This window comes from Hippopotamus amphibius, chromosome 13 (genome assembly GCF_030028045.1).
Source record: "Hippopotamus amphibius kiboko isolate mHipAmp2 chromosome 13, mHipAmp2.hap2, whole genome shotgun sequence".
Lineage (NCBI taxonomy): Eukaryota > Metazoa > Chordata > Mammalia > Artiodactyla > Hippopotamidae > Hippopotamus > Hippopotamus amphibius.
This window is the reverse complement of record NC_080198.1, coordinates 41,101,348-41,121,879: the sequence shown is the minus strand read 5'-3', so window position 1 is coordinate 41,121,879 and position 20,532 is coordinate 41,101,348. Positions and strand designations below refer to the sequence as shown.

The 20,532-nt window shown below is 48.4% G+C and overlaps 1 protein-coding gene across 4 annotated transcripts in view; it reads right to left on the bottom strand.

Moving 5' to 3' along the window:
* Nucleotides 1-20,532, bottom strand: part of FYCO1 (FYVE and coiled-coil domain autophagy adaptor 1) — a 79,874-nt gene that overhangs the window by 49,782 nt on the left and 9,560 nt on the right. For all 4 annotated transcript variants that reach the window (XM_057704435.1, XM_057704438.1, XM_057704436.1 and 1 more), the window contains exons 2-9: nt 20,383-20,527; nt 17,288-17,394; nt 15,584-15,709; nt 12,371-12,477; nt 9,621-9,764; nt 4,765-4,855; nt 1,387-3,804; nt 237-329 (exon numbers count right to left, since the gene is read on the bottom strand). In XM_057704435.1, coding sequence (XP_057560418.1) covers nt 237-329; nt 1,387-3,804; nt 4,765-4,855; nt 9,621-9,764; nt 12,371-12,477; nt 15,584-15,709; nt 17,288-17,394; nt 20,383-20,437 — 3,141 coding nt within the window. In that variant the 5' untranslated portion in view covers nt 20,438-20,527. The remainder of the gene's footprint in view (nt 1-236; nt 330-1,386; nt 3,805-4,764; nt 4,856-9,620; nt 9,765-12,370; nt 12,478-15,583; nt 15,710-17,287; nt 17,395-20,382; nt 20,528-20,532) is intronic.

Here is a 20,532-nt window from a genome sequence, read left to right as displayed (position 1 = left end):
GAGTGGAAGGACCATGACGTAGACTCAAGGTGTCTACAAAAGTGAGCTGACGGCAGCTTCAGCCCAGGCACTGGAACTCCTGCAGGGAAGCCTCTCTTGCTGGTGCCGTGAAAGCCAAGCCAGATCCCCTCCCGACGGGCCCGCACCCTAGGAGTGGAATGCCCAGGCGGACGATGGGCCGGCCCCTGCTCAGGGCTTGCAGGAGCACCTCCCCGGGCCTCAGGGGCTGGGCCTACCTCCAGCTTCCTCACAGCCTCCTCCGCGGCCCGCAGCTGCCGACCTCGCTCCTCCAGCTGGCCCTTGAGGCTCCTGCATTCTTCACTGGAGATCTGGAGAGGATGAAAGAGAGATCAAAAAGGGGGGTCCTTGTTCTGAGACTCCCTCAGCGCCATTCACCCAAATGGGTAGAAACAAGCTACCTCCCCCTTTTTCTCCCAAACTCAATAACCTTTGGGCTTCACAGGTAACATCATCCTGTCAAGCTAAGAGACTGAGTTTGGCCCCCAGAACTTGGGATTTCACGTCTGCCAAGGAAAGGGTGGCGTACGAGCCCCATGGAACGGCACGGGGTGGGGGGACGCAAGGCGGGGGCGCATCTGTGGAAACGCAGCAGCTGCCTGAGAGAGAAGGTCCGGTGTGCTCTGAGAACGCACAGACCCAGGAGCACACAGACGCGGGACAAGCACGGGAAGCCAGAGCCTTGTGGCCGTCTGCCTGTGTCCTCACTCTCAACCCTTTTTCTCTGTGCCGTTCCAGGCACATGATAGCCATTGTTCTCGTAAGCTCATCTACCCCAAGGGCTTTGTGAAAATGAACTGAGTTGGTTTCCTACAACTGCACTATCAAGAGGCACCTGAAGGGAGAGAGAATCCAGGGATAGGACTTGGGGACGTCAGGAACTCACATGCCCACAGGGGCTGGACAAGTACATAAACGAGTGTAAGGAAAAACCAGACGATGCGTGCTTCCTTAAAGTGGGTGGTCCTCACCCGGCTCCTGCTGACTGCTGCCCCGTAGGAATGAGGGCACGGGCTTTAAGACCTCCCAAGATCTTAAAACTACGTCTGTAAGTACTCTGCTCTTGAAATGTTGGCTACTAATTTAAAAAAAAAAATTCTGTGTGGATCAAACGTGTCTGAAATGGCCTTAAATTCAGACATCTGAGTTAAGGCATCCCTCCCCAACGCCGTGTCCCTAACACGTTCCCGCAGGGAGAAGAACGCTCTGAGCTACGACACCAGGACGAGACTGTGTCGGCCTGGGCCCCCAGCACATTCCTGGGCCCTCATGTGCCACATGGTCGAAGGTGCAACCCATCCACTCATGGACCCACCAGGCCCTGCCGCGGGAGACGGGTGCAGCTGAGGGAGTCAAGGTGAGGGTTACCTTAAGTTTGCTCTGGTAGTCCATGATCTCGCTGCTCAGCTGGAACTTGAGGGTGTCGAGCTCCTGGCACGCGGTCTCCCTGAGGCTCTGGGCCTGCTGCTCGGCCTGAGCCAGCTGGGCCTGCAGGTCAGGCAGTGAGCCAGCGGCTTCCTCAGCCACCTTCAGCCTCTCCTGCAAGCTCTCCTTCTCTCGCTGCAGCCCTGCTGCTTGGTGCTCCAGGCTCTCCCGCTCCCTGGAGGCTGCGTCTCTGGCATCCTGGAGCTCCTGGATGGCGTGAGCCAGTGCCCCCTCCACCTGCTCTTTCTCCGCAGTCAGCGCGCAGACCTGGATGCCGAGCTCGGCCGTGTCCATGTTGGCCCGGTGTAGCTGCTCCTGCAGCTCAGCGTGTTCCAGCTGAGCCTCCTCAGAGCTGCATTTTGCCTGGGACAGCTCCTCCCGCAGGGCGTGGAGCTCCTCCTCCCTCTGCTGGGCCTCTCCGGCCCTCTCCTCCTGCAGTGCCCCTTCACGCTCCGAGCACTGCAGCAGCTCCTGGACGTGGGCCCTGTTGAGGGCTTCGTTCTGCTCCTTCAGCTGCTGCACGAGGGCCTTGTGCTCCCTCAGAGCACCCTCGGCCACGCTCAGCTGGCTCTGCACCTTCTCCCGGTCACCCAGGGCTGCCTGCAGCTTGGCCTGGAGGTCCACCACCCCAGCCTGCAGTCGCTGGGCCTCCCCCTGATGGATCGCCAGCTGCGCCTGAGACAGGGCCAGCTGGGCTGCCAGCTCCTGGGGCGCGTGGTCTTGAGGTGGGCCGAGCCCCTGTTGGCCTTTGTCTGCTGTGAGGGTCTCGATCAGCTGAGTCTGCTGGCGGCACTGGCCCTCCAGAGCCCTGAGCTCCCCTGCCCGGGCCTCGGCTAGCTGCCGACACTGCTCCGCTTCCTCCCGCAGCTGCTGGCACTCGGCCTCCTTGCTCTGCAGCGCAGCCTCCTTCTCAGCCACGTGGGCCCTCATGGTCTCCTTGGCTTTCTTCACGGCCAGGAGGCTTGCCTGCATCTGGTCTCCCATGTGCCGGATGCTGGCCTGCTCTGACTCCAGAGAGGCCAGGGAGCCCCGGATGGCTGCCTCCCGCTGCTGCAGTGCTTGGTAATCAGCCTGCAGGGTCTGAAGCTTATCCTCCAACAGCTGGTTGCGCTCAACCACATTCTGCAGCTCCTTCTCCAGCTCCCTGTTGGCCTGCTGGAGCTTCTCCTCCTGGCTGGTCCCTTGCATCTTGGGATCGTCTGTCTGTCCCTCCTGCAGGCCCCTCTGCTCCCCCTCTGGCTTCCTGCAGGCTTGCTGCAGGGTGGAGCTCACAGCCTCGAGATTCTCAGCCGTCACGGGCACATCTGGGCCTGACTGCGCAGCAAGTCGCTCCAGCGTCCCCACCTTCTGGCTGAGGTGGTCTTTGTCCCGGATGAGCTGCTGCTTCTGCTCCTCCAGGTCCCTCACGTGCTGGCTCACCTGGGCCAGCTGGGTCTCCAGGAGCTGCAGCTGCCGCATCAGGGACCTGGCCTCCCGCTCCAGCAGCTCCTTCTCCTCCTGCAGCCGCTGCTTCTCCCGCCTCACCTCCGCGAACTCTTCCTCCAGGGAGCTCAAGTGGGCCAGCGACTCCTGCAGCTGGTGCCGGAGCTGGGCTGCCTCCTGCCCCTTCTGGGACAGCTCTTCCTGGAGTGGGACCATGTCCTCCACCAGGTGCTCCAGGTTGGCCTGGGCCTCTTCCTTCCGCTGCAGCTCCTTGGCCAGATGCTCCAGCTGGGCGCTCTGCTGCCTGTTGAGCTCCTGGACCCGCGTGCTCTCCCTTTCCAGGGCTCGGAGCTTCTCGCCCAGCTCCTGGGTCTCCAGGGCCGAGTCACTGGGGATGCACCCTTGCTGCCCCTTGGTGTCCAGTGCCACATCGGCCTTCTGCTTGGCTGCATCCAGCTCGTCTGGGACATCAGCTGAGTGCTGGTCCTTCTTGCCCAGGGAGTTGCGTGTGGCCTCGAGCTCCCGAGCCAGGGGCTGCAGCAAGGACTCCAGCCGCCGCAGGGCTGAGCAGTAATCCTCCTCCTTCTCGGTGGCACCCAGCTCCAGGGCCTGCAGGCACGTCTGCAGCTCCTTCACAGTGTTCTGTGTCGCCTGGGTGACTTCCCACTGCTTCTGGAGGGCGGCCACCAGGCTGGCGAGGCGAATGTTGTCCTCGGCGGCGACACGGCCCCTCTCCTTCTCTACCTGCAGCTGCTCTCCCTGCAGGCTGACAGCCGCCCTCAGCTCCTGGTTCTCTCTGTCCAGCTGCTGCATCTGCTCCTGCAGCTGCTTCTCCCGCACCTCCAACTGGTCCAGCTCCAGCCGCATCTCGTCAAAGCCCTCCAGTGCCTCATTGTTTAAGGGGTTGCTCAGGTCAAGGCTGGAGGCCAACTCCTGAGTCTGGGGAAGAAACACGAAAAACAAGTGGCTTGGGGATGAAGCTACATGGCTGTTTGGCAAAGCTGTAGAATTTACAGATGACAGAAGTAAAAATACAGCAATTACATGACCTAAGGTTAGTCTCTCAAGCTATTTAAAGGACCGGAACCCCTTTGCTCAAAGCATCTGCCAGAGAAGGTCAGCAGTACACCCTAAAAATGTGATGCAATGCCACACGTGTCATCTCCACTGAGACTCAGAACTTGCGTTTCCCATCCAGCCTCCTGTAGCTTTGGTATCATAATGGATGTTGGCTCTCAGAGAAATGAAGTTACATGTAAACTACTGCTTACCCATTGCACCGTACCCACAATTCCTGTTGCAATTAAATCACAAAATAGGGTAAAAATGCTACTCTTAATGCTTCTTATATTAATTATTCTTATTTTGCTATGCTGATTAATTTGTGTTCTTTCCCATGAAACTATATGATACATTCACATTTCCAACAAAATTAACAAAACTGACATTATCCACGAACACTTACTGAGCTCTAGCCTGTGCCACGCCTTTAAGCACTGTACGTGTGTGCCCTCACTTACTCCCTACAAACACCCTACAGGCTGGAATGAGATTTTACAGATGAGAGAGCTGACGTTTTGACAGGGTAAGTCACCTTCCTAGGGTCGTACAGGTGGCGAGTGACAGTTAGGATGTGACCTTGCCACTTTTAACCGCAGTGCCAGACACCTTCTTTTGACACACTTTAAAAAAGCTTTTAAAAGAATTTATTTTTTGAAAAGGCCTACATTCCTTTTGGTTGTAAAAACCTGGACTCTAGGAAATAGTGGTAGGACTGAGGGATTATATCACTCGGGTTGGAACACCAGACATCTGAGAACAACCCCCTGAGCTGGGAGGGGCAAGGACATGCCCTGGTTGACACGACAGAGAGGGAGTCCCCAGCCTCCTCGGCATTACCTGCAGGTAGCTGCTCACCAAACTGCTCATGCTGGAGCTTCGGCTGGGGGGTCTCCACAGATAAGCAGAAGAGCCAGTGGCCAGGGTCCTCCTGTGGGGTCGCAGAACAGACATGCTTGCATCAGAGCAGGAAACATACACACACACACACACACACACACACACACACACACACTCAGGGAGGCCTTGGTTGTCCCTAGGCAACCAGGTGGAGGTAGAGGCAGTGCCCTTCCAGGTATAATATGAAGGCAAAGTCCAACTATTTCCACCAAAGCACACATTCAGGTTGGTCGTGGCAGGTGGACCCTGCTGCTGAAGTCTAAGCATGGTGGCTTTCTTTGCTCCCACTGCCCAAAAAGAATGAAGTGAACACAGTATTTCCCAGTTTTTGGTTAAGTTTTCCTAGATCCTTCAATGCCAGCCATAACTTGTTTACCAGGGAGGAACTGGCAGCAGTCAATCTGGTAAATAAAGGTCATGCTGTGCTTTGGGCCTTGAGGTCACTGCTTTACATCATGTTACACAGGTAATGTGGCTGGAAGACCTCTTCTGGTTTGCACCAGACAGTTCCCTCACTGCAGGAAGTTCTATTTGACGGCACTAGTCATTGCAAATGAAACACACTTTTACTTAATCAGAATCTTCTCCTTAATCTGCAATTGCATTTTAAACCTTGTTAGTCTCTACAAGCCAGCAATTGCACTTCTCAGTATCTACCCAAAAGACAGTCACATATGTGCATAAGGTGACATGTGGGGACACTTGGCATCACTGCCATGGTGGAAAAAGCAGAACCAGCCTAACTCCATGTCACTAGAGAAACAGATAAACTGTTTACTCACACAATGGAATACTCTACACCACGGGTTGGGAATCTTTTTTGTAAAGGGCCAGATAGTGAATATTTTCCGTCTGCAAGCCTTATGGGCTCTGTCACAACAACTCAACTCTGCCACTGTGGCATGACAGCAGAAACAATATGTAAATAAAGGAGTGTTACACACTGCCCGTGGTTTGCCAGCCCTACTCCACATCTATAGAACTCCCTGTGTAAACACAGATAAAAATCTCGAAAACAGCGTGGAATGAAAAAAGCAAGTTGCAAAATTATAGCTATCTCATGATTCAATCAATGTATGCAAATTTTAAAAATATATACAAAATAACAACTATACATATAATATTTTTGGGCACATGTAGTAAAACAAAAACAAAAATATTTGGGAATGACATGCATTAACTACAGGGTTGTAATTACTTCTAGAAAGGGAGAAAAGGAGAAAGGATGGCCATGTGGTGGGGCTTTATTTGAACCTATATTTTATTTCTTAAAAGAAAGGTATCAGGACTTCCTAGGTGGCGCAGTGGGTAAGAATCCGCCTGCCAATGCAGGGAATACGGGTTCAATCCCCGCTCCAGGAAGATACCCACATGCTGCAGAGCAACTAAGCCCATGTGCCACAACTATTGAGTCTGCGTTCTAGAGCCCGTGAGCCACAACTATTGAGCCCATGTGCTGCAAATACTGAAGCCCACGTGTCTAGAGCCCGTGCTCTGCAACAAGAGAGGCCACCGCAATGAGAAGCCGCGCACCACAATGAAGAGTAGCCCCCACTCGCCGCAACTAGAGAAAGCCCGTGTGCAGCAACGAAGACCCAACACAGCCAACACAATAAAAAAAAAAAGGTATCAGACACAACATAACAAAAAAATCCCACAAGAACCATCTTGAAGGGGCTTTGGCCAAATATGAGACAACTTAAGCTTTAAAATGATCACAGTGATAAAACACAACCTATTGAATAAAATAAGAATCCACGAGTCAATACTGCTATAAATGAATAAACAGATGGTGAAGAAGGAAAAGATCTTCCTTACAATAGAATGTTAATTATTAATGTAGAAGGAATAACGGAGTCAGAAAATCACTCTGGTAACCATGACAGTAATTGATTCAGGAAAGATTTGCCACTGGATGCTAAAAGTAACAGCAGAGAGATTTCAAAGAAACAGGATAAAAACCTAGTCTCAAAAATGTCTTCCCATAAGATACAGTAACTTCAGGAGAAACTGGGCTAACACCACCTTAACCAAATGATCACAGTTAATCTTGTTAGTAATGAAACAAATCAACATCCTGTGTCTCCGGATACAACGCGCTGAGAAGGACACAACATCTGGGGTATTTCTGCCCAAAATGCTTAATCTGAATCCAATAATGAGAAAACACTAGACAAACTCAAATTAAGAAACATTTTACAAAAATAACTGGCCTGTACTTTTCAAAAAGGTCTAAACTATGAACAACGAAGAAGAGAAACTGTTCCAAATGAACAAGGACTAGACAGACCCAACAATTCACCGACGTGATCCTGGATTGGCTCCTGGGTTACAAAAGACACTTCTGGCATAATTCTTAAAATTTGAACATGGTCTATAGATTAGACAGCAGTATTGTATCAATGTCAATTCCCTGATTTTAACAACTGTACTAAGCTTATGTAAGAGGATGTCCCTGATTTTAGGAAATACACAATGAAGTACTTAGGAGTAAAGGGGAATCAGGTCTGTAACTTTAAAACGAAGCAGGAAATAAACCAACATGTTTACATAAAGAGAAAGAACAGGACTTCCTAGGTGGCACAGGTGTTAGGAATCCACCTGCCAATGCAGGGGACACGGGTTCGAGCCCTGCTCTGGGAAGATTACACATGCCGTGGAGCAACTACGCCCATGCACTACAACTACTGAGTCTGTGCTCTAGAGCCCATGAGCCACAACTATTGAGCCCATGTGCCACAACTACTGAAGCCCACGTGCCTAGAGCCTGTGCTCCACAACAAGAGAAGCCACCACAAAGGAGACCACGCACCACAACGAAGAGTAGCCCCTGCTCACATCAATTAGAGAAAGCCTGTGTGCAGCAATGAAGACCCAACGCAGCCAAATAAATAAAATAAATAAATAAATAAGTGAAGAGAAAGAATGATAGGAAGGGGCTTTCCTGGTGGTCCAGTGGCTAAGACTCTGTGCTCCCAATGCAGGGGGCCCGGGCTCCATCCCTGGTTAGGAAACTCGATCCTGTGTGCTGCAACTAAGAGTTCGAATGTTGCAACTAAAGATCAGGTGTGCTGGGCTTCCCTGGTGCCACAGTGGTTAAAAATCCGCCTGCCAGTGCAGGGGAAACAGGTTTGAACCCTAGTCTGGGAAGATCCCACATGCCACACAGCAACTAAGCCCGTGCGCCACAACTATTGAGCCTGTGCTCTAGAGCCCTCAAGCCACAACTACTGAGCCCAGGTGCCGCAACTACTGAAGCCCACACACCTAGAACCTGGGCTCCACAACAAGAGAAGCCACCACAGTAAGAAGCCTGCACACTGGCAATGAAGAGTAGCTCCTGCTCTCTGCAACTACAGAACGCCCACACGCAGCAATGAAGACCCAACGCAGACAATAAATAAAAAAAATAAAATAAAATAAAAAAAAGATCACGTGTGCTGGAACTAAGACCTGGCACAGCCAAGAGTATAAAGCTATTATACTCCAATAAAGATGGGAAAAAAAAATGTCATGGGGATGTAATGTACAGTATAGTGACTAAAAGTTCTTAAGCACAGAGACTTAAAAAGTTCTCAACACAAGAAAAATACTGTAACTATGAACTTTTCACAGATGTTAGCTAGACTTATTGTAATCATTTCATTATATCTACAAAAATCATTATGTAATACACTTGAAATATATACATATTGTCAATATATTTCAATTTAAAAAATTTTTAAAAAAACCAAATAAATACTAAAAAAAAAAAAAAAGAATGATAGGGAATTCCCTGGCAGTCCAGTGGTTAAGACTCCATGCTTCCACTGCTAGGGGTGCGGATTCGATCCTTAGTCAGGGAACTAAGATCCCACATGCCACTTGGAGTGGCCTAAAAATAAAAAAAATTAAAAAATTAAAAAAAAGTGTGAGAGAGAAAGAATGATTAAAACAGTTGTAGTAAAATACTGATAACTGGAGGATCAAGGTAAAAGGATAGATGAGTACTGTGCACTATTTTTACAACTTTTGTGTAATTCTGAAATGACCTCAAAATTGAACAGTCCTAAAAAGGACACATGAAGTAAATATGGCAAAAATGTTAGCCTCTTAAATCCTGGTGGTTGGCACATGGGTTCCATTATAGTCAGTACTTTTTCCTCCATGGAAAGAATTCCGTAATAAGAAATATAAAAATTGTAATTCCAAAAAAACCAAACAAACCCCAAAACACCTTATTAACAGGAAGGAAAATAAAACAGAATGCTGAACTTGAGTTGAACTCGAGTCTGCTGCCCTGGCCCTGCTGTGTGACACCAGGCAAGTTCCTCCACTCTCTGAGCCTGTTTCCTCAGCACCTGGATCCTAGGGCGGTTGTGAAGATGCAGTGTAAGAAAAGAAAACACAACAAAGTAAACTTTCCGGTAACCCTTATGTGAACGAGCTTTTGCTCCCTCTCTTACTGGCCTCCATGATAACTGTATCTATGAGAACACATCGGGGAAAAGACCACTTGCTCCCCCCTCACCTCCACAACAAATTCCTTAACACATCTGAAACCCTTGGGTTTCACATACATATCTCTACTGACTCATGCCAACTGGCCAGTTAGGTTAGTTTAAGGTTGGAACCTTCAGATGTTATCACTAGTCACAATTCAACCAAGTCTGTAAAATTAGCAAGCTTAAGGGTTGCAAAGCTACAGGTAATTTACTGTGTAAGCAAAACTGCTTTGAGTAGACTGGTGGCAAGCTTCAAAACTGCAAACATCTCTTTCCCCTCTTTTCAATCAAGCAGTTAATTCTTCAAGGTACCTGGCAAACGTCGGCCAAGCAGCATCCAGGTCGTAGCCCCTCGATGCCAGGTCAAACTGGATGTCAGTCAGCTCGTAGAGTTGGCCCACGATGTCAGAGCTCAGCTTTGGCTTCAGAAAGGGGCTCCTTGCATAGTACCAGTCACTGAAAGGAAACACAAAAAGGGGTCAAGTACAGGAGTAATAAAGAGAAGGGAAGAGTGCATTTAATCGTCCCCCCAGTAAGGCTCTGCCTCGTCAAATTCCAATTCAGGTTACTAAATTAATTAAAGACAGACACAAACACACACACCACAATTTGATTTTCACTGTAGGAGCACATAACTCTTAAATAAGTTTGCTCTTCTTCAGGGAAGTTACTGAAATGAACTAGATGCATATCTGTTTATTATTTATATCATCTCTACTTCCCAAAAGAATGTGAGAAACCTTAAATCTGAATTACTGTCCAAGAAAGGGCAGTTGTAGGGGAAAGAATATTTCTTTAAAAAAAAATCTTGTCTTCTATCCCTTCCACAGAACTCAACACAGGAGAATGCACTCACTGCTAATTTCTGTCCAGACACCAATATAAAAGCCAAGGAACAAAGCATCTCCACTTTGAGGTGGTAGTTGTTTCACTTCGTGTGAAGCAGTAAGAATTAAAAAGACAGCACTGATGACTTTAATGAGCTACTTGGCTGATATCTGTGAACTGGGATACACTGGAAGTCAAGCTGTTTATGACAGTTTTCACCAAACATCACAACAAAATAAGCTGCAAATCAAATGTGCAAAGGTTCTCAACTCGAATTCACAAAGTCTGGCACGTGCAAGAGAAATACACGTTATGCAAAACAATTTTAAAGATGACAAAATGAAACAAAATATTTTCCCCCCAACAGTTTTTCTTCAATTCAGAGGTATTTCTTTGATTGACTGGAAGAACACTTCAGAGGCAGAGGGGAAGAAGAGCTGGAAAAGGGGTGCCGGGCCAGCCAAGGAGATTCAGCTGATCGGCACTTGATCTGCGGCTGCTAATCTGACACCCTCTCCCCACTTTACCTGCTCCAATCCTCCTCTCCCTCCTCCTTCCCCTCCTGCTGGGGAAGGGGCACAAAGGCTCCTCATCTGGTCGCCCATCACAGTCTCCAGGGAGCCCAGACCCATGGGGCAGGTGCTGACTCAGGTTTCAGGTGAGGCCCCAGGCTTGTTGGTGTTAAAAACCCTACAGGTGATTCTGCTGAGAGGCCAAGGCTGCAACCCACTGGTCCAGGGTGACCAGTGGGGTCTGCCCATTAGTGCCAGCACCAACGACATGCCATCCACCAGGGGAAACTACCTGGCATTAGGAGTTCAGAGACCCAGACCCAAGCTCCTGCTTTCCACCTCAGCTGCAGTGGGGCCCAGAGAAAGGCATCTGGCCTCTCCGAGTCTCACTTTCCTCGTCTGTGGACGCTCAGTGCTACCTGCCCCATGTGTGCCAAGGACTGTGGTAGGGAAGGGGAGGAGAGGATGACAGGTGGAGGCCTCTGCTTGTGCCAGGGTGCGACACAGACAGGCACTGCTGCTGCAGTTCATGATTACTGTTTAGTTTATCACATTTTCTAAATTAATTAATTTATTTTTATTGGTTGTGTTGGGTCTTCGCTGCTGCACATGGGCCTTCTCTAGTTGTGGAGAGCAGGGGCTACTCTTTGTTGCGGTGTGAGGGCTTCTTATTGTGGTGGCTTCTCTTGTTGCAGAGCATGGGCTCTAGGCATGTGGGCTTCAGTAGTTGTGGCATGCACGCTCAGGAGTTGTGGTGCACAGGCATAGCTGCCCCGCGGCATGTGGAATCTTCCCGGACCAGGGATTGAGCCTGTATACCCTGCGTTGGCAGGCGGATTCCTGACCACTGCGCCACCAGGGAAGTCCTAGTTTATCACATTTATTTGAGGTCTTCTGAACTTGTTTCAGAGACCTTATATACTTTAATACATGCTGAAAAGTGCTGAAAAATTGTTCACTGCAAAAACAATAATTTAAAAAGAAAAATATACATAATCCTATCCTTTATCAAATCGTGTTCTCATACACTTTCTAATTCTTTTATATATTTTTGGTAATTTCTTCATTGTCTAAGATAGACAAGAACTGCATTCTTTTTCATTGATTATTATAGTTATTTTCCTTATTGCTATATAGACTTCCTTGTTATAATTTTAAATGATGCCTTGCTATGCCAATTAAGCTAATCTGATGTAATTCAACAGCCCTCCATCACTGGACACTGCTGGCTTCCATCTCCTGTATTATAAGTAGCATCATCCTTTTTTTTTAATTGAAGTATAGTTGATTTACAATATCCTGTTTCAAGTGTACAGCAAAGTGATTTGGTTTCACATAAATGTATACATAACTATATTCTTTTTTTTTCCTGATTCTCTGCCATTAGAGCTTATTACAAGATATTGAATATAGTTCCCTGTACTATACAGTAAATCTCTGCTATTTATATTACATGTGGTCGTGTATATCTGTTAATCCCATACTCCCAATTTATCCCTGCCCCTTCCCCCTTTGGTAACCATAACTTTGTTTTCTATGTCTGTGAGTCTGTTTCTGTTTCATATATAAGTTCATTCAAATTGTTTTTAGATTCCACATATGTGACATCATATGATATCTGTCTTTGTCTGACTTATGAGTAGTATCATTATTATCAATGAGGGGACTTCGGATCATTTCTGAATGGTGTGGAGGTAAAGCCCAGCACTGTCATGTATTTACCTGGTCACTCTGGTGTTCATGAAGCACTGCTGTAAGGTGTCAGCCAACCTCTGGTGCACCAAGGAATAGCGAATAAATGCTCTTCCTTTTCCCAGAGATGTTCGGAGCTGGAAAAAGTAGATAAAATGGAAATGAAGAGCTGTTAGCCTGACTCCAAATACAGGCCTCGTGGGTGGCTGGCAAAAGCAGAAACAGGGCAGAAAATGTCACCCAGTCCTACCCTACATAAGCTTCATTTATGTCCCTCAAATGGATGTCTTGCAGGCCTCCACCTGAGAACAGTCTGTAGACTCTAACAAACGTGTCAAGGAAGATACAGTCATGAGAGGCTCACACATCTACTGTGAATTCTACTGGAATGTTTTTCTTCCTCCTCTGCTCCATCAGAATCTCTGGGTTTGGAGTCAGATGGAGTCTAAATATTAATTTGGAATATTTAGAAAACAAGCTGGAGGTAAACGAAGGGCTTCTCATACCAGAAGTACACTTAAGGAGTGAGAGATGTCTCAGTTTAGCTAATGCCTGGGCTTGTTTTTGAAGTGTTGGAAAAAGAGATACAGGGGAAGAGGCCTAAGGGGCTTGGCTGGAGCCCATGTGGAAGGTGGAAGAGAGAGCAGGGCAAAAGGCAGAGGAGTGTTAGGGGGGCTTGTGATGGATGTATAACTGCCTCCTCTGTGTCTTCATGGGACCATCTGTAAAATCCACATATCCACAACACTTTCCTGGTTGGATTTCTTTTCAGCTCTACCAACTCACTGCATTTAGTCAGAAGGTGCCCAGGGGGTGAGGGCAGGGGTGTTTCTAGGCAGCCCAGTCACACAGAGGTAATGAAAAATGGGTGTGATTCTGTTTCAGGAAGTCTGAGGTGGATGGAGGGTCCAGGTGTAGGCCTATCCTCAAAACCTCTCCCCATAGTGCCAAAACATGGCTTCTAAAGAGGTTTCTGGAAGCTTGTTTTGATGGAGGTGGGGTATGCTGGTCAGCGACTCTGGTCCTAGCTGCCAAGATGGACCAAGGGCTATCAAGCTGTCCAAAGGGACAGCTACAGAAGACACGAGATCAGTGTCTTCTGATCATGGGATGCGTGCTCCCAATGTTTCAGCCCCAGAAGCTCAAGATAAGCAGGCAGGAACTCAAAACCTCTCAACCTACCACATGCACCTGTTCCGTCAGGCGCTGGCTCTGAGCAGGGTAAGCCAAGACCCATTCTCTCCTCACCTCTTCAAAGGTCAGAAACGTTTAACTTGGTGGTTGGGGGAAGGCTGGCAGTGGTTTGACCAAAAGATGGTCCTAACCCTCCACCCTATTAAGAAGCTAACCATGGCGCTGGATTAAGACAGGAGACATGAGGTACAGCCTCAATCACTGGTACATTTGTGATGCTGTAAACATCCCGGCACCTGGCACCTTTTAGCTCAGAGCTATATGCCTTCTCACTGCTGACGTGAGGAAATGGTACCACAGAATGAAGTAGTTTTAAAAAATAAGAAGGTGTGAAACCTCATAAGACTTTTCTGTAAGAGGCTGTAAGACATTTTTCCACGTGAGTTTTGTGGGTTTGGAGTACAGCCAGGAGGTCTGGAAATGGAGGTGGGCGGTGGCCTGACCCACTGACTTTATAAAAACCAGCATGGCAGTCCACCGGGAGTAGATCATGACAGATGCCCAGGGGAGAAGCTTGATGACCTCCCCACGTCCAAATGCTTTTCCACTGATAAGTGAGGTGAGAACAAAGTGCTCAGCGGTGATAACCAGGAAACCCAGGCAGCCGAGAACAGCTGAGCAAGGCTTTGTGAAGTGAAGCGTGTCTGTCATACAAACACACACCCACACACAGGTCCTGCGGAATCTAAAAAGAACCCCACACAAGTCCATGTCTGTAAACTCCCAAGGGAGGGGCTTGTCCTCATTAATAAAATGGCCACTGTAACAGCATTTGGAACATTGAAGTTTTTAAAGGCAAACATCTGAGGCTACACTTTAAATCAGGCCTGTTAACTGAATTGATTATATACGTAAAAGGAGCTATTTTAAAAGAACTTTTTAAACACCCTTTGGGGAAGGGAACAATAATAGTTCCTTTACTGCATAGCCTTGTTTTTTGTTTTTTTTAAGAATTTTTTCAGATCATGGGTTCACTTTCATCATCCAATTCCTTAATTTCTGTTAGCATCTAATTGGAACTCATGGCACCACACTGAGAAGCGACAGAACGCTTAACCATGCACCTGAGTGTCCCACCAGGCAAGCTCTCACAAGACCTGTCTGTGCTACCTGGACATTAAACCAACTCCTCCAAGACAGCACCCTTCCTCATTTTCTCAGCTGTCAGAGGTACAGCTGGTGGAAAATGCTCAGCCCTCAGTGTCCGCGTGTCTAACACCATCACCCTCTATAAGGAGAAACCCACCTGGCTCCAGCTGGCACGGCCAGGGAGTTCTTCCCAAAGCACTTGACCCTGTGGCCTTTGTGGGAGGCTGGCCAGGGAGCATGTCTGCCGACTTTAAAGGGACCTTAGACTTACTGATGAGATACTGAAAAGAAAGATGAAATGTACAAACCCTTTAGGCCTCCTGCCCCAAATCTAGGGGATTACTTGCTCCTTAATGTGCAAAGTCCTTCACTCCCAGATGGACTAGGCTGGGAGGGTGTGTGGGGGGGGCGGGGTGAGTAGGGGAGTATGTGTGTTGTTGATATGGAGTTTTGTAAAAGAGCAAAGCCATGGCATTCTGCTCTTGAGGGGCTCAGAACTTCATGTGGGAAGCTGCTTAGCTGTCTCTCAAGATCCCACATCACTCTCTTCATTTCAAATCCAAGTTTCCTGGGCAAATCATAGGGAAAGTAGCTTAGCAACTCTAAGAATTTTATCTAAGAAACTGATTCTTTTAAAAAAGGTGACGGTAGCCTGTACTGCACACCTCTCGGGGGCACCACGAGCAGCCCACCATTGAGCAGCCCACCCTGCTAGGTCACATGTGGGTCCAGGTCTAATACAGAGTCAGGACTGAGCCATTCCTCAGCTTGATAAATGCTCACTTGGGCAGCTTCCCGGAGCTATCAGTGGGCACCACATACTCCTGGACTGGATTTCTCTACTTCCTTCCTACCCGTAAACCCCTGCTTCCTCACTTGGCTGTCTGCAGCAAAGGTCTCCGCGAGAGAGGCTTAAGGCAGGCGAGGGGAAGACGTGAGGTCCTTGGCTGCTCTGCTTACCTCCGAAATAGACTTGACGAATCGGATCCCGTCACTGGCTCCTTTCACCTTGGCCAGACAGGCACAGAAGTAATCCCAGTAGTCCTTCTTGTTGCCCAGGAGGGTGGCCTTCTCTTTCTGATCGAACTGGGTAGGGAAAGGAGAGGAAGGACAGCCAAACCCACTGCCGTTCATCCCATCATTTAAACGATGAATAATAACAACAGCTTCTTCGCATTATTTTTATTTACTGGTGAATGAGGGTGTTTTAGTCCTCAATTTACAGCTGAGAAAACTGAGGCTAGGAGAGGTTAAGTAACTAGCTCAAGGTCATACAACTAGTGAGATTCAGGAATAATGGGTCCCCAAAGGGACCTCTGTGCATAGAGCTGGGTAGAAGACACCAAAGGTGTTATTAACACATGGTAAAGAAAAGCAAGTGAAAAGTTTAAGGGCAACATAATACTAACGATGTCTTGACATAGGGAAATGCATTAGTGACATTTTATCCGTTACTCAACTCAAATTTCAATACTGTTTTAACATACGTAGAATAAATCCAAATAAATGTCAGCCATGAGTCATTTCAAAACCAAAACCAAAATGGGCTGAGAAAAAAAAAGGCCCATTAATCCATTCACAATGTAAAACAAGAGAACCAGCTGCAAAGGCATGTGACCAAAAAGGGGGGATATATGTATTTGTAACGCTGATTCACTTTGCTGTACAGAAATCAGCACAACATTGTGAAGCAACTATACTCCAATGAAAATTAAAGAAAGAAAAAAGGCATGTGAAAGGTGGGCCTTCAACACAGTGAGCACCTCCTCCAGCGGGCTCCCGTCCTAAACGCTTTGGTGGGAGGTGACATTGCAGACTTACGGTGTTTGAAATGATAGAGGATATCTTCCTATAACGTAACATTTTATAGCATTTTTTCTGATTATAAAAGATTTGCATACATTGTTAGGACATCTGGACAAAACAAACAAAAAAAAATAAAAGAAAAAATTATAATAAATCACCCTAACATAACTTCTGTTATCATATTGGTCCATTTCCTTCCTGCCTATTGTAGTTGCCTGTATTTTTCCACACCTGGAGAGTCCTCTAGATCTGGGCTTCTTGAACCAAGCAATACAAGATATAAGCGTTACACTGTGAACATGTTAAAGGAAAACTTCCTGGGCTGACCTCAGAGATCCTGATTCGGCAGGTCAAGGTGGGAACCAAGAGTGCACGTCTCACCCGCTCCCAAGTGACACTGCTGCTGCTGCCCTATGGACCACACGTTGAGGAGCAAGGCTCTGAAAAAGGGGCCTCTGGATAATCTTCAGAGGGTCCACACACTCCTAGGAAATGTGTGATTGGGTTTGTATGCATATGTTTGGGGAGAGATTCCCTAGCTTTCACTGGACTGCCAAAGGGGTATGTGACTGCCCCAAAGTTAAGATCCCTGTTATACAGAGACTTTGTGACCTGCATTAAGATGACTTAAATCTCTGAAGAATGCTCTCGATTCCCAAAACCATCCTGAGGGGCAACAATCTGATTCCCCAGGGGATCACACTTGAAGGCTAGGGATGGCTCTGACCTTTAGTCTAACCAGGAGGGCTCAATAGCTCCACTGAGCTTTTGGAGCTGTGTCCTGAATGTTGATGAGGAAGCCAAGAGGGAGACAAGAGACAACAGAGCAGAAATCAACACATGACAGGAGTCACTTACTTGAAGGAGATACTCAAGTTTATAAGAAAACTTATGCAAACTGGTGCTGTCATCTGTGATGGGTTCCCCTGCTTCCTTAAATTCTCTGCTTAGTTCTGTCACAGCATCTTTAAGACAACAAACAGGAACATGTAACCAGATGGAGACTTGCCTCAGAAAGGGCAGCAGGATGACCCTGGGGAGCAGGAGGAGTAAGTGGTCCATGAAGGCAAAGTGCTGTGCACGTGTCAAGTGCTACGTAAACATCCACGGGCTGGAACTCCAAGTCAGAAGGTGCTAGGATGTCCTGAGAGCCCACAGGTACTTTACAACAGCTCACTGACTGGGCACATTTCTTGGTCATCCCTGTAGGCCCATCATGTACGCCTCGTAATTTGCAAGCAGTATTTGGTCAAAAATGTCTGCTGTGTGGATGAATCATACAGCAGTCCCCTGATACTGACTTCCCGCGAGCTTTATCCTCTATTCCAAGCGATGTTTCTTGCTCTTCACTATAACCCCACTACTTAGTACAGGTTAAGACCAGGCTTCCAGAGGACCCAAAGTGTGCAAACAGCGGTCATGATGACAATGTCAAGAATGACACTACCACCCGCTCCTGTTAACTGAGTGCTGGTTAGAGACCAGGCCTCTGCGTGTCTTTCTCATTCAACAGAACACTGAGAAGCAGGAATTGCTTTATTTCAACAAATCTAAGATGCAATTGATTTTAAGATGATCCCAATTTCAGAGCTGTTAAAACGTGAAAGAAAGTAAGTACAAGGTAGAACTGATGAAGGCTGGCATTATCATCCCTACTTTACAGATGAGGAACTCACGGAGAGATCAGAGCCCTTGGCCAAAGACCACGGGTGGCAAACAGAGCTGGAATGACAACCCTGGTTTTCTCAACGGCTTCCTGACCCCAGAGCTCACCTCTTAACTTCTAAGATGATTTACCTCCCAGTGCAGAAAAAGAGGAAAAGCCCTTTTCACAGCCTCACTCACAGCCCTGCTGTGGGACAAAAGACTGTCGGAAGTTGGGTTTAGTTTAGATACTGAGAAAAATGTCCCCAGATGAGATGGTTGGGACATGCTGCACAAAACTATCTTCTCTGACAATTCCTGAAAGAAAAGGAACCCCAGCCCGTGCTCGCAAACACCATGTTTAGAGAGCAGACCTGCCCAGGACTGAAGCTGAGCCTGAGTTGCTAAAAGTGAATCAACACTGACCCCTCAGGCAAAGGTCAGCAAATGGCAAAGAGGTTCTTGGGACTGAGTCTCCCAAGTGACTGTTGTTCAGTGTGCCCTACTAGAAGCATCTGCTGTGGCAGCACTGAGAACCAGTGGCCAGGGACTGGGAAATACACACAGCCTCTTCCCCAACGCTTGGGCAGGGGTAAAGCTCACAAGCTGACCTGGGAACTCCTGAAATTTTGAAAGAAGGAGGCTTGGCTATGGAATATGAAATTTCCAGTTCTAATCTCTGATCATTACCAACAGATGAAAGGAAAGTGTCTTGAGAAAGTGTAGTGCCTTTTAAAAATTCCCACCACAGTGCTCCGAGGGCTGGGTACAGGACACTGAGATGGCCTCGGGGTGTGGGGCGTGACAGACGAGGACAGCACGTGGGGTGGAAAAGGGCAACCGAACACATGCTGATGCCTGTCCCCCCCTCCCCGGATCAGGAGCTCTGCCACAGGCTCCTCCCTTCCTCTCTCTTCCCTCCGATAAGGACCCCCAGGTTGCAGAGTCATCCTTGAGAGCCAGAGACTAGAACACAGAGAAACCTCTGAAGACCAGGGGCAAACTCAGATTTGTAGGGACTGTCATTTTACTTTCTGTGTGTGGGCGTGTGTAGATTTAAAAAGAAAAAAGCCATCTCACATGTTAGCTGGACATAGACTGGTGCGTTTAAGAGCACAGACTCTGGGGCCAGGTGTGCGCACAAACCCAGGCTCTGCCTGACTGGATGTGTGACCAGAGGCAAGTCACTTAACCTCTCTGTGCCTGTTTCCACATCTGGAAAATGGGAATAATAATGGTTCCTGCCTCACAGATCCAAACATGAGGGCTCCATGACTTATTGCCTGTGAGACCTGTGCCATGTAATTATCAGCTAGCAGACGCCCAAAGTCCTGCATAAACAGGAGACAAGCCTGAGAAAGTGATTTTTATCTCACTGACTTCTGACCTTCACAATGAAGACTGTTGTGGCCTCCACTAGCCTGGGTATGAGCGACTGCAGTTGGTTAATGCTATGTCTGAGCAGTTAGGAACTTGGGCCTTGAGTCTGCCAGGAGAGTGTCACTGGGGTCCCCATGACATGGAAGGAGGAGGCAGCTTCAGCCCATGTTGTAGCAAATGCGCTGGTGCTCCAGAGAGGCTTACAAGACCTGCCAAGAGGGACGGAAAACTTGCCAAAATTCTGACCCTTGGGACATCACCTGAAAGGGTGAACGCGGGCCCTGGACTCCACGCCCAGCACAGAACACAGCCCATTCCTCCCGATTCTGCACTCTTCACACCACCTGCCTTGCCTCTGGCCAGTGAGCTGACGCCCACAAGTCTCTCTCACTGGGCGGCACTGAGCTCAGGGAAGTCTGGGAGGCAGAGGCCCAGAACTGGAGTGAGTTCCACCTGTGACCAGGTGGAACAGCAAAACAAGAAAGACAGGTATCTCGTCTTCCTGCTCAGAGGGAGGGCGAATATTCCTCCACAAATGAGCCAATTCCACCACCTCCCAGAGGCTCACGATTCAAAGACTTAACAGGTGGCTTCCACACACGCGCGCGCGCACGCGCGCACACACACACACACACACACACACACACACACACACACACTGTGAAATCAGACCCAGACCCAGAAAGGGGTATTTGATTTTGTTTACAAAGTGCCTTTACAGTGCCTGAGAGGACGGCCAGGCAAGGTCTCCTAGCCTTATACAGCGCGGACATCCGAGCCCCAATTATTTCAATATGATGTGTCCCCAGGGCTCCGATTACTCTCGGTGTAAACACAGATCACAGGGCTGAATTTCAGCTGGCAGCAGTAAAAGCACAGTCACAGCTCCCTCAACAGCAAGCTGGGTGTGCCCTGCAGCCTAGCCGTACCTTGCAAATCGCGGATGATTCTCTGCAGCTGGCTCTCAGCGCTGGTGGACGCCATGGTAACCGTGACCGTCCGAGGGGCTGCCTTTCCTGGCTGTGCGCCTCCTGCCTGGGGCCGCTCAGCAGTGGTCACACTCCCTGGCGGCACCTGCA